At 39.7% G+C, this 12,705-nt stretch overlaps 1 protein-coding gene across 2 annotated transcripts in view; it reads left to right on the top strand.

Moving 5' to 3' along the window:
• NIT1_1 (Nitrilase) overlaps positions 1-6,971 on the top strand; it is a 37,280-nt gene extending 30,309 nt beyond the window's left edge. For both annotated transcript variants that reach the window (XM_051217056.1, XM_051217055.1), the window contains 2 exons: positions 4,422-4,490; positions 6,462-6,971. In XM_051217056.1, the coding sequence (XP_051065689.1) occupies positions 4,422-4,490; positions 6,462-6,566 (174 nt within the window). In that variant the 3' untranslated portion in view covers positions 6,567-6,971. The remainder of the gene's footprint in view (positions 1-4,421; positions 4,491-6,461) is intronic.
• Positions 6,972-12,705: the final 5,734 nt, after the last annotated feature.

Raw genomic sequence — 12,705 nt, 5'->3', positions numbered from 1 at the left:
AAGACAACCGGGATATATACAACTTATAAACTAATCTAATCTCTACCAAACCCATTCAAGTAAACTGTCAGATTAACAAATATTGTGCATATATTTGACCAATCTTAAATTAGTATTTTATTGTACTTTAGCCTACCTCAAGTATCAGTCAACTTGTGATTGAAGCAAATGAATTTGGTTCATTTGCATAATGCTTTCTTAATTACTCATTTATTCAAATGTAAATTATGATCATATGGTTGTACTCTGTAATTTATCAGAAATTACTGTAACTAGTTTTCTGTAATGACCATTTTTTTAATCGTTAGTCAATTGAATTTCTAATAGTCAACAGAAATGAGATATCAATCGATTGACAAAAGTTGTTTAAATATTTAGGTTTTCAATGTTTAGAATGAAAATATCGAATTCACTTAGAATAATTCCGGCCAATTAACCTTTTCCTAAGGTATTTAGAAAAGGTCAATAGTTACTCCAATCTATGTCTAGACGTACTTATCCTTAAACATTCCCGACCGCAGCGTCTACCTTGACGTGGTGGTCGGGCTTGCCTATCGTGATGACTCAACTGAGCTATACTTGCTGGAACATATGTTCCTGTACGTTCTACCATGCCATGCAGGTCGATTGGAGAACGGTAAGATTGAAAGCAGCAACTCAAGGTCTGAGGGCGAAGTCGTACTGCTGACTGTAGACGGGTGTGAGAGCATTCAGGTGTTTCCCTCAGACAACCAGCATCTGCAGCGATACTGCCTTCTCAGAAGGAAGGAAGGGATTGGAAAAGGTGGACCCTAAAATTGTCACACCTCACCTTATCTCACGGATTCCCGTCTCCGGCGGTAAGGCCTTTTGATGAACGGAGCTAACACGTTAAAAACTTCCCACAAAGAAGCTGTGAGTGACCCGTCTCTGCGGTCGCGCTCTCAGGTCGTTAAGACTAACACTAATCCAACTCCTTTTTCAGCTTCAAGAAATACCCTTCGTCGGTGTGGGCAGCCGGGAAGTGACATCGGACCTCATACCCGTAACAACGCACGAGACAAAGTTTGTCATAATCAAATTCTTCCTACCTTTCTCAAGTCCCTTTGTCGCCTCGCGCCGCTAATGCAAACGATTCGAGTATGCGAAACGTTATTCCTGGTCTCCTGAAACCACACTCTTAACTACATGTAGGAGCTTTTAACATCCGAACACTTTGCCAAATAGGACAGCAGGCTTCCTTAGCTAGGACTTTAGAATCTCGCACTATCGATGTGTGCTGCGTCTCCGAAACGCGCATACAAGATCCGAGTAGCGTCATTCATTTAACCTCACCATGTCAAAATAAAGAACCGACTCAATTTACGCTTCGTGTATCTGGAAGCCCTGATTCTGCTTCCCATGGCCTCGTCGGTGTAGGTGTGGCAATGATTTCTAGGGCGGAACTAGCTCTCCTAGACTGGATCCCAGTAGACAGTCGTTTGTGCGCTGTCTGACTAAACGGAACAGTAAGGACTCAGAAAGATAGGGACACACGTCGTTACTTCTTCGTCGTCTCTGCCCACTCTCCCACTGACTGCAGCTCAGATGATGTAAAAGATGAGTTTTACAGAAAGCTTTCTGACCTTCTCCAAGAAGTTAGGTGCTCTGATGTAGTAATAGTGGCCGGTGACTTTAATGCTCAAGTAGGTAGACTAAGCTATAGGGAAAGACACCTGGTTGGATTTTATGTTGTCGTGGCTCAAAGAACAGATGATGGCGATCATCTGTTGTAGATATGCTCAGATAACCGCCTGTTCCTTGCAAATACTAACTTTAAGCATAAGGAAAACATCTTTTAACATGGCGACCCCCTAATTCGTCCCAACGTCGAACCTAACTAGATCACATTGCTATCAGCCACCGATGGCCAGTCAGTCAGTCAGAAACAACGTAGAACTTCGTACGTACGTACATCAGTTCAAGTTGCCACACCACATTAGCACAGAGATGCAGTTGTCGATTCAAATCCCGTAGTGGTAGAGGTAATAAGAGTATAAGCAGTAATCGGGAAGATTAGGGTTTGGAGATGTTATTTAAAGAGTATAATCCAGTGAAATAAATTTGGAAAGTGGAAAAAAGGGACATGAAGAATTTAGAAGATTAGAATTTGGGAGAACACAAAGAGTGTATGCACCTGCGCCATTGCAAACGATTTTGAGCCTTGGCATTCAGGGTCTCTAACCATCGGTTGCTATCATCTCGCGCTCCCCAACCAGGTAGTCTACACCTACCAACATGACTCAGTCCACTTGTCAGTGACTTCATGGACTTGTGCCATGTTTTGGTTTGGCCGCCCCTAGCTTTCTTTCAACCTACTCCTATACCACTGAACATAGCACGTCGAGGTAGTCGGTCGTTGGGCATACGTAACACGTGTCCCAGCCATCTCAACTGATGCAGTTTTACTTCATCAATTGATTTGCCATCCTTACCTAGTACCCGTTTCCTAACAACTGTGTTACTTACTCGATGGTCCCATGATATACGAGCAATGTTTCGAAGACACCTATGATCGAATACTAGTAACCTACGAATATCCTCTACTCTTACCGGGATTTGAATCGACAATTGTATCTGTGTGGTAATGTGGTATGGCAACTTGAACTGATGTACGTACGTACAAAGTTCTGCGTTGTTGCTGACTGACTGACTGATCCTTAAACATTTGCTAATGTACTTACGCTTTGAAAGGTATAATTTTAAGATAAATCACAACTTAGAATGTGTGACATTTTCTCTTTGGTCGATGTAGTTTTTAAGTTTCTATTTGTTGGGAATTCCTATAATGTCCTTCGTCAAAGTTTCTAGAAGCCCTGGAAACTTATGATTCAGCATTTAATAGAAGTTTCTCAGGAGCATCTAGAAATGAGGGATTATGATGTATCGCGCTTTGATTGGATCATTGCCTATGTTGTTATCATATTTTTGACATGTTTCCAGGATGTTCTTGAAGCCTGAGGTCACGCGGGACGATAAGTATACACAGTTTTTTTGTATATGACTAACCTTTGGGTAAACGTCTTACTGTTCGCTCTGTTTACCTATTCACGTTGAAGTGTAGGAGTAGTCTGAAGCTATAGGAAGTGGCTAGAAAGTTAGAAACAAGCGTTTAAGTAGCGAACTTATCACTACTAATCTTTCTAGACTGTTCCATGTGACGCGAATAGTTTCCGTGCTCGTAACTCTTTAATCTCATTTAACTGGTGTAATAATTCAGTCTTTTGTTGTAATGCCTGTTTCATGAACACAGCATATGTTTGAGTAAAGTGTAGCTCAATAATTTAAAAATGTACTCTTCTTCTAACTATTGAAGTCATAATGATAAATCCTTTGGAATTCAATATAATTTGTGGACCTCACATAAGAGAAACAATCTCAGCGATTGAAATTCAAATGATTAAAACATTTCGTTCAGCAAACGTGTCTGAACTTTTTCAGGGTGTTAATCACAATTGTCAAAAAATATATGATGTTTAACAATCAAATCAAATCTTTACTGTGTTTATCCAGTCATATTCAGATGTAAGGTTGAAGAAACACAAACAATGAAAAATGTTTTCAAATCCTCTGTTAATCTGAAGTAACTTGAGAATAGATCGGTAATAGCGTTACATACATTAGGAACTGGGCACTAGATCACTTTCGAAGGTATCAAAATACTTCAGAAAGGTTTTATTACATATAAAGAAAGATTGGCAACGGAAGTGCTGTATATGTGAGCTAATATGAACAGAGAAGATGGTATTCAACTATCTACTACATGGCAAATGTTCATTAACAAGTAACTGAATTCTATCTCTATTCATATGCATCGTTATTCTGACAAGAATTAATTGGAATATTTTAGCATTACAATTATATACGTGATGATTCTCATTTTACATACTCACAGACGGTTCAAAAAACAATTTCAACTAGCACTATTATTTTTACTTCATGTAAAAACAAATCAATACCTAGGATCAATATGCCTATACACAATCATTCATTTATTTCCACATTGTAAACTATTCACATGATTCTCATATAGCTAGCTCATGTTATCCTACTTACATCTGAATATGATTAGATAAGCACAGTAGAAACTTGATTTGATTGTTAAATAGTATATATTTCTTTGGTAATTTTGATTATTACCCTGAAGAAGTCCAGACAAGTTTGCTGAACGAAACGTTGGAATTACTTAAATTTCAATTGCCCTAGATTAATTCAAATATATAATGTCTTCTCTGTACTTGGCGTCCGATATTTGTCGAACTATTTATTCTAATATTGACAAATTTTGTATAAATAGTACACAAACGTATTTCTAGTTTGTTTTTAATCCATCCATTATGATTGACATTTTTGATGGTTCTCTATTTCATTATAACGATTGTTATTATCACTATTATTATCAGCACGTTCACGTCCATGTATTGCCAAGAAAACCAAATGATTTCCCAGAGAACGATGATATTTATAAAGCAGTAAGTACTTTCTACTGTTCAGTGTTCTCTTTCCGTTAATGATAATCATTTCCTCTAAGTTATCATACCAAATGGATACTAAGTTTATTATTTTTCGGACTTAACATTTTATTTATTTATTTATTTAATTATAATGCTTTATATTCTCAAATAGACTCCTACAAATACCAATTTTGTAAATTTCACATCATTCTATCATAGTCTATCTTTGTGTCAATAAAGTAGAAGTTGTTCACATATTCCTGATTTTGTGGCCAGTCTAGCGTAAATTGTGACTACATTATCCTTACCAGAATGTAAACAAAGACATCTCAACTTACATCTGATTCTGTCCTCTATTCACTGGTTGTGCTTTTTGCAAGTAACTTCAAAGGTTGAACCGATGAAGTGAAGTCTCGAAATTTACAATCTATTGTTCCATATTAAACCTTAAACAACCGGATATTGCCCGAACTACTGTAAGCTTTTATAGTTTAATTGATGAAGACATTAATAAAATGTAGTGTTTTAAGCAAGTTGAGTGGAAGTATAAACATGTTTAATATCTTACGTTAGAGGCGTCAGATAGTTGACCCAGTTTTGAGCTAAAAAAGCGTCTAGTTTGATTGCAGAACATTTAAGCCACTAAATTTAATTCAAGAGTCACATCAACCTTGAAAATTTTGTTACCATAATAGCCTAAATCTGATTAGAATAAGTACTTTTGACATTCTCTACATATACTATCTATGGTATACGGATGTCTATGGAGATTTAAGTTTACTGATCAATGTGGGTTTTGTGCTAATGCAGCTTTTACACTCGAAATGGTGAATAATCAAAAATTGCATATGCTCAGACTACTGAGTAAGCACTAGTGGTATTGCGTGTACAGCTAAACTTTAAGGATCTAAATTAGTTGTTAATCTGTATTTACTAGGGCAACAAAAGTAACAAATGTCTAACTATTATCTAGCCCTAAACACTATAATTGTAATGAAGTAAAACTGCTAAAGGAACGATCATATAATCCAGTTTTTTGTCATTAAGAGATAGTCCTACCTGGTGTGGATTACTGTGAAAACACTTCTAATTCGTATTTTCACAATGACTGTTATCTTATTTATTGTCGTTACTTCGAATTCGCAAATTTTGTTGTACCAAGGTCATTACGTGTTACCATTATTTACGGAGCTATTTCATTCCAGTTTTGACGCATTGGTTTTCTTGAATATCAGGGAAAGTAATAGCTTTTAAGATCAATTATCCACTGTATCGAGTTCTATTTACTGTTTATCCAATACTCTTCTAACAGCGTCAGTCTTGAGTGCTGTTAGAGGTATGAAGGCGGTTATCACTTCCCGGTTGCCCACATCGTGGAAGGGTTGTTCTGGAGGTACCTGAAAAGGAAATTGGATTAGAGGTGGTCTTAGTGACCTGAGAGCTTGACCGTACTGCCCAAGGGACAACTGCTTGAGGTCGGTCACACACGACCTTTTTATGGGTAATTTTTGTGTTAGCTCCGTACTTTTTGGGACCTTACCGCCAGAGACGGATATCCGTGGGATAAGGCAAGGTGGGAAGGCAGCATCGCTGTCATGCTGGTTGTCTGAAGGAAACACCTTACTGCTGTCACACCTCTGTACAGTCAGCAGTACGACTTCGCGTTCGGACCTTGGGTTTGTTGCTTTTAGTCTTACCGCTCTTCAACCGACCTGTCTGACATGGTAGGACCTTGAGGAACAGTTGTTCCAGTCAGTATAGCTCGATTGCTTCATCACGATAGGCAAGCCCGACCACCACGTCAAGGTAGCAACAACGGTCGGGTTCTAACAGCGTACTACACTATCTCTCTGAATATTGCAATATGTGATCTGTAGCACTCTCAGATTGCTTTAGTATATCGAGAAAAACTAATGCATAAATGTAAATCTTGTAATTCACATAAATTTTTAAGAAGTACATTTCATTTTATGTATGTTCTCATTGTAGTTACAAAGTCATGATAAAGTGAGGGATCGCGTCTATCGATCACACGATGTAATGAGTGCAGAAGCCAAACAACTTCGGCAGTTATACTACCAAAACACTTCATAACGTTCATCAAACCGTTAATATTTTTCTTCCTTCTATCCTACTATGTACCTCGTTCATTCCTTTGTTCTGTTTTAATTTTCACTTTCATGTTAATTATGCATTAGTTATTTGCTATTGATGTTATGTACTGTTTGTTGTCTATATTACCTTTCTAACTACCCTTTCGTATTTACTATTTTCGATGCTGAATAATTAGATGCGGTAACACGAAAGCGTAATTTGTTTAGAAGCGAGATTGTTATTGTAGTTTTAGTTATTTCTCTTTATTACGGACATAAAAATATTTTTGTTTGTTGCTGATATTTGATTTAGCATTCAGTTTCTTTCAGACTGAGCTAATAATCATTTATATTATTTTAAGAAAATGTATTTGTCTTACTATAAATACAAGCCTTTCTGTCTCAATTTCTTTAAAAGTGTTGTGCTTTAAGTTGATTTTCGGGTATCGTATCTTTATATCTGTCTACTTTGACTTCAATTAAATGTCGATAGACATCTTCAGTTTATAACTAAATTTACCGTAGCTATGTTATGTTTAGTCTATTTGTCTGGCTTCCAGCGCCATTCAGATAGTGTCGGTGTCCTACAAATTTATAACCAAGTTTATGAAAAACACGTGAAAATTAATACAAAAAGTAACTTAACAATGATAAACAAGTGTGCAATTTGTTACTTCTGAGGCAATAAGTCCAAAATGATTCCACAAATCCATGTAGCAGTAATATTATGTCAAAAACGGTTTATATGTGTTGATATTATAGTAAAGATATATGATAGCAGGGAATTGTCAGTAGCAACTACAATATGCAGAGGCAGTTTTTCTACGTACACGATATTAGTAAAACATAAACTTCACTGACAAGTGCGATATTTATGAAACAGTAGTAACATATATTTTCACCGCAGAAGTCAATCATAAAAGCAGACAGCAATTAAGCAAGTTAATTCAAAAAGAAACAGTACGTAAAATCATTAAAACATAAATGTGCGCTCATGTAGAACTTCCAGAAAAAAAAAATTGATGACAAACAGATAAATTCATGGTATTCAAACATGGTGGTCTGCAAGTTGCTCGAAATCACCGTCACGGTTTTACTCTTGTGATTTGTTGCATGGTAAGAACCGTCGACCAAGAATCGAAGTTTTCTTTGGCAGCCCTACACATGGGGCTAATATCAATTGCACAGTAGTATGGTGGTCGGATGTGTTGGGTGCAAATCAAATCTTATCCATCCTCAACACACAGATGAAGTCAACTGTCACTTACTCATTTAATTACTCACTCACTCACTCACTCACTCACTCACTCACTCACTCACTCACTCACTCACTCACGCATTGGCTCGCTCGCATGCTCGCACGCTTGCTCGATCGCATGTTTCATTGAGTGTGTTCAACGATGGGTTTGGTGTGAACGAGGCTAGTTGACATTTCTTGTCTACTGATAAGTTGTGGTTGTGAGTAGTGTATGAAGTGCACTTATTATTGTTGAGATTGGTGTTAGTATGTGGTGTATTATGGTTTCCCAGTGGTTGTGTGCAGGCGTGTATGCATGTATTAGTGTTGAATGTAGTGGTGAGGAGTTATTAGTGTTGTGTTTGCTGTTGTCGAGTTGTGGTTGTGTTGACAGAGATGATTAATTTGCAAATGGATGAATGGGAGTGAGGTGTTGTTTGATAGTAGGGTTGGTAGACTGTGAGCGGTTCGGATTAACCGTCACGGTTTTACTCTTGTGATTTGTTGCATGGTAAGAACCGTCGACCAAGAATCGAAGTTTTCTTTGGCAGCCCTACACATGGGGCTAATATCAATTGCACAGTAGTATGGTGGTCGGATGTGTTGGGTGCAAATCAAATCTTATCCATCCTCAACACACAGATGAAGTCAACTGTCACTTACTCATTTAATTACTCACTCACTCACTCACTCACTCACTCACTCACTCACTCACTCACTCACTCACTCACTCACTCACTCACTCACTCACTCACTCACTCACGCATTGGCTCGCTCGCATGCTCGCACGCTTGCTCGATCGCATGTTTCATTGAGTGTGTTCAACGATGGGTTTGGTGTGAACGAGGCTAGTTGACATTTCTTGTCTACTGATAAGTTGTGGTTGTGAGTAGTGTATGAAGTGCACTTATTATTGTTGAGATTGGTGTTAGTATGTGGTGTATTATGGTTTCCCAGTGGTTGTGTGCAGGCGTGTATGCATGTATTAGTGTTGAATGTAGTGGTGAGGAGTTATTAGTGTTGTGTTTGCTGTTGTCGAGTTGTGGTTGTGTTGACAGAGATGATTAATTTGCAAATGGATGAATGGGAGTGAGGTGTTGTTTGATAGTAGGGTTGGTAGACTGTGAGCGGTTCGGATTAACCGTCACGGTTTTACTCTTGTGATTTGTTGCATGGTAAGAACCGTCGACCAAGAATCGAAGTTTTCTTTGGCAGCCCTACACATGGGGCTAATATCAATTGCACAGTAGTATGGTGGTCGGATGTGTTGGGTGCAAATCAAATCTTATCCATCCTCAACACACAGATGAAGTCAACTGTCACTTACTCATTTAATTACTCACTCACTCACTCACTCACTCACTCACTCACTCACTCACTCACTCACTCACTCACTCACTCACTCACTCACTCACTCACTCACTCACTCACTCACTCACTCACTCACTCACTCACTCACTCACTCACTCACTCACTCACTCACGCATTGGCTCGCTCGCATGCTCGCACGCTTGCTCGATCGCATGTTTCATTGAGTGTGTTCAACGATGGGTTTGGTGTGAACGAGGCTAGTTGACATTTCTTGTCTACTGATAAGTTGTGGTTGTGAGTAGTGTATGAAGTGCACTTATTATTGTTGAGATTGGTGTTAGTATGTGGTGTATTATGGTTTCCCAGTGGTTGTGTGCAGGCGTGTATGCATGTATTAGTGTTGAATGTAGTGGTGAGGAGTTATTAGTGTTGTGTTTGCTGTTGTCGAGTTGTGGTTGTGTTGACAGAGATGATTAATTTGCAAATGGATGAATGGGAGTGAGGTGTTGTTTGATAGTAGGGTTGGTAGACTGTGAGCGGTTCGGATTAACCGTCACGGTTTTACTCTTGTGATTTGTTGCATGGTAAGAACCGTCGACCAAGAATCGAAGTTTTCTTTGGCAGCCCTACACATGGGGCTAATATCAATTGCACAGTAGTATGGTGGTCGGATGTGTTGGGTGCAAATCAAATCTTATCCATCCTCAACACACAGATGAAGTCAACTGTCACTTACTCATTTAATTACTCACTCACTCACTCACTCACTCACTCACTCACTCACTCACTCACTCACTCACTCACTCACTCACTCACTCACTCACTCACTCACTCACTCACCACGCATTGGCTCGCTCGCATGCTCGCACGCTTGCTCGATCGCATGTTTCATTGAGTGTGTTCAACGATGGGTTTGGTGTGAACGAGGCTAGTTGACATTTCTTGTCTACTGATAAGTTGTGGTTGTGAGTAGTGTATGAAGTGCACTTATTATTGTTGAGATTGGTGTTAGTATGTGGTGTATTATGGTTTCCCAGTGGTTGTGTGCAGGCGTGTATGCATGTATTAGTGTTGAATGTAGTGGTGAGGAGTTATTAGTGTTGTGTTTGCTGTTGTCGAGTTGTGGTTGTGTTGACAGAGATGATTAATTTGCAAATGGATGAATGGGAGTGAGGTGTTGTTTGATAGTAGGGTTGGTAGACTGTGAGCGGTTCGGATTAACCGTCACGGTTTTACTCTTGTGATTTGTTGCATGGTAAGAACCGTCGACCAAGAATCGAAGTTTTCTTTGGCAGCCCTACACATGGGGCTAATATCAATTGCACAGTAGTATGGTGGTCGGATGTGTTGGGTGCAAATCAAATCTTATCCATCCTCAACACACAGATGAAGTCAACTGTCACTTACTCATTTAATTACTCACTCACTCACTCACTCACTCACTCACTCACTCACTCACTCACTCACTCACTCACTCACTCACTCACTCACTCACTCACTCACTCACTCACTCACTCACTCACGCATTGGCTCGCTCGCATGCTCGCACGCTTGCTCGATCGCATGTTTCATTGAGTGTGTTCAACGATGGGTTTGGTGTGAACGAGGCTAGTTGACATTTCTTGTCTACTGATAAGTTGTGGTTGTGAGTAGTGTATGAAGTGCACTTATTATTGTTGAGATTGGTGTTAGTATGTGGTGTATTATGGTTTCCCAGTGGTTGTGTGCAGGCGTGTATGCATGTATTAGTGTTGAATGTAGTGGTGAGGAGTTATTAGTGTTGTGTTTGCTGTTGTCGAGTTGTGGTTGTGTTGACAGAGATGATTAATTTGCAAATGGATGAATGGGAGTGAGGTGTTGTTTGATAGTAGGGTTGGTAGACTGTGAGCGGTTCGGATTAACCGTCACGGTTTTACTCTTGTGATTTGTTGCATGGTAAGAACCGTCGACCAAGAATCGAAGTTTTCTTTGGCAGCCCTACACATGGGGCTAATATCAATTGCACAGTAGTATGGTGGTCGGATGTGTTGGGTGCAAATCAAATCTTATCCATCCTCAACACACAGATGAAGTCAACTGTCACTTACTCATTTAATTACTCACTCACTCACTCACTCACTCACTCACTCACTCACTCACTCACTCACTCACTCACTCACTCACTCACTCACTCACTCACTCACTCACTCACCACTCACTCACTCACTCACTCACTCACTCACGCATTGGCTCGCTCGCATGCTCGCACGCTTGCTCGATCGCATGTTTCATTGAGTGTGTTCAACGATGGGTTTGGTGTGAACGAGGCTAGTTGACATTTCTTGTCTACTGATAAGTTGTGGTTGTGAGTAGTGTATGAAGTGCACTTATTATTGTTGAGATTGGTGTTAGTATGTGGTGTATTATGGTTTCCCAGTGGTTGTGTGCAGGCGTGTATGCATGTATTAGTGTTGAATGTAGTGGTGAGGAGTTATTAGTGTTGTGTTTGCTGTTGTCGAGTTGTGGTTGTGTTGACAGAGATGATTAATTTGCAAATGGATGAATGGGAGTGAGGTGTTGTTTGATAGTAGGGTTGGTAGACTGTGAGCGGTTCGGATTAACCGTCACGGTTTTACTCTTGTGATTTGTTGCATGGTAAGAACCGTCGACCAAGAATCGAAGTTTTCTTTGGCAGCCCTACACATGGGGCTAATATCAATTGCACAGTAGTATGGTGGTCGGATGTGTTGGGTGCAAATCAAATCTTATCCATCCTCAACACACAGATGAAGTCAACTGTCACTTACTCATTTAATTACTCACTCACTCACTCACTCACTCACTCACTCACTCACTCACTCACTCACTCACTCACTCACTCACTCACTCACTCACTCACTCACTCACTCACTCACTCACTCACTCACTCACTCACGCATTGGCTCGCTCGCATGCTCGCACGCTTGCTCGATCGCATGTTTCATTGAGTGTGTTCAACGATGGGTTTGGTGTGAACGAGGCTAGTTGACATTTCTTGTCTACTGATAAGTTGTGGTTGTGAGTAGTGTATGAAGTGCACTTATTATTGTTGAGATTGGTGTTAGTATGTGGTGTATTATGGTTTCCCAGTGGTTGTGTGCAGGCGTGTATGCATGTATTAGTGTTGAATGTAGTGGTGAGGAGTTATTAGTGTTGTGTTTGCTGTTGTCGAGTTGTGGTTGTGTTGACAGAGATGATTAATTTGCAAATGGATGAATGGGAGTGAGGTGTTGTTTGATAGTAGGGTTGGTAGACTGTGAGCGGTTCGGATTAACCGTCACGGTTTTACTCTTGTGATTTGTTGCATGGTAAGAACCGTCGACCAAGAATCGAAGTTTTCTTTGGCAGCCCTACACATGGGGCTAATATCAATTGCACAGTAGTATGGTGGTCGGATGTGTTGGGTGCAAATCAAATCTTATCCATCCTCAACACACAGATGAAGTCAACTGTCACTTACTCATTTAATTACTCACTCACTCACTCACTCACTCACTCACTCACTCACTCACTCACTCACTCACTCACTCACTCACTCACTCACTCACTCACTCACTCACTCACTCACTCACTC

Source organism: Schistosoma haematobium, chromosome 6, assembly GCF_000699445.3.
Source record: "Schistosoma haematobium chromosome 6, whole genome shotgun sequence".
Lineage (NCBI taxonomy): Eukaryota > Metazoa > Platyhelminthes > Trematoda > Strigeidida > Schistosomatidae > Schistosoma > Schistosoma haematobium.
This window is presented reverse-complemented; position numbering and strand designations above follow the sequence as displayed.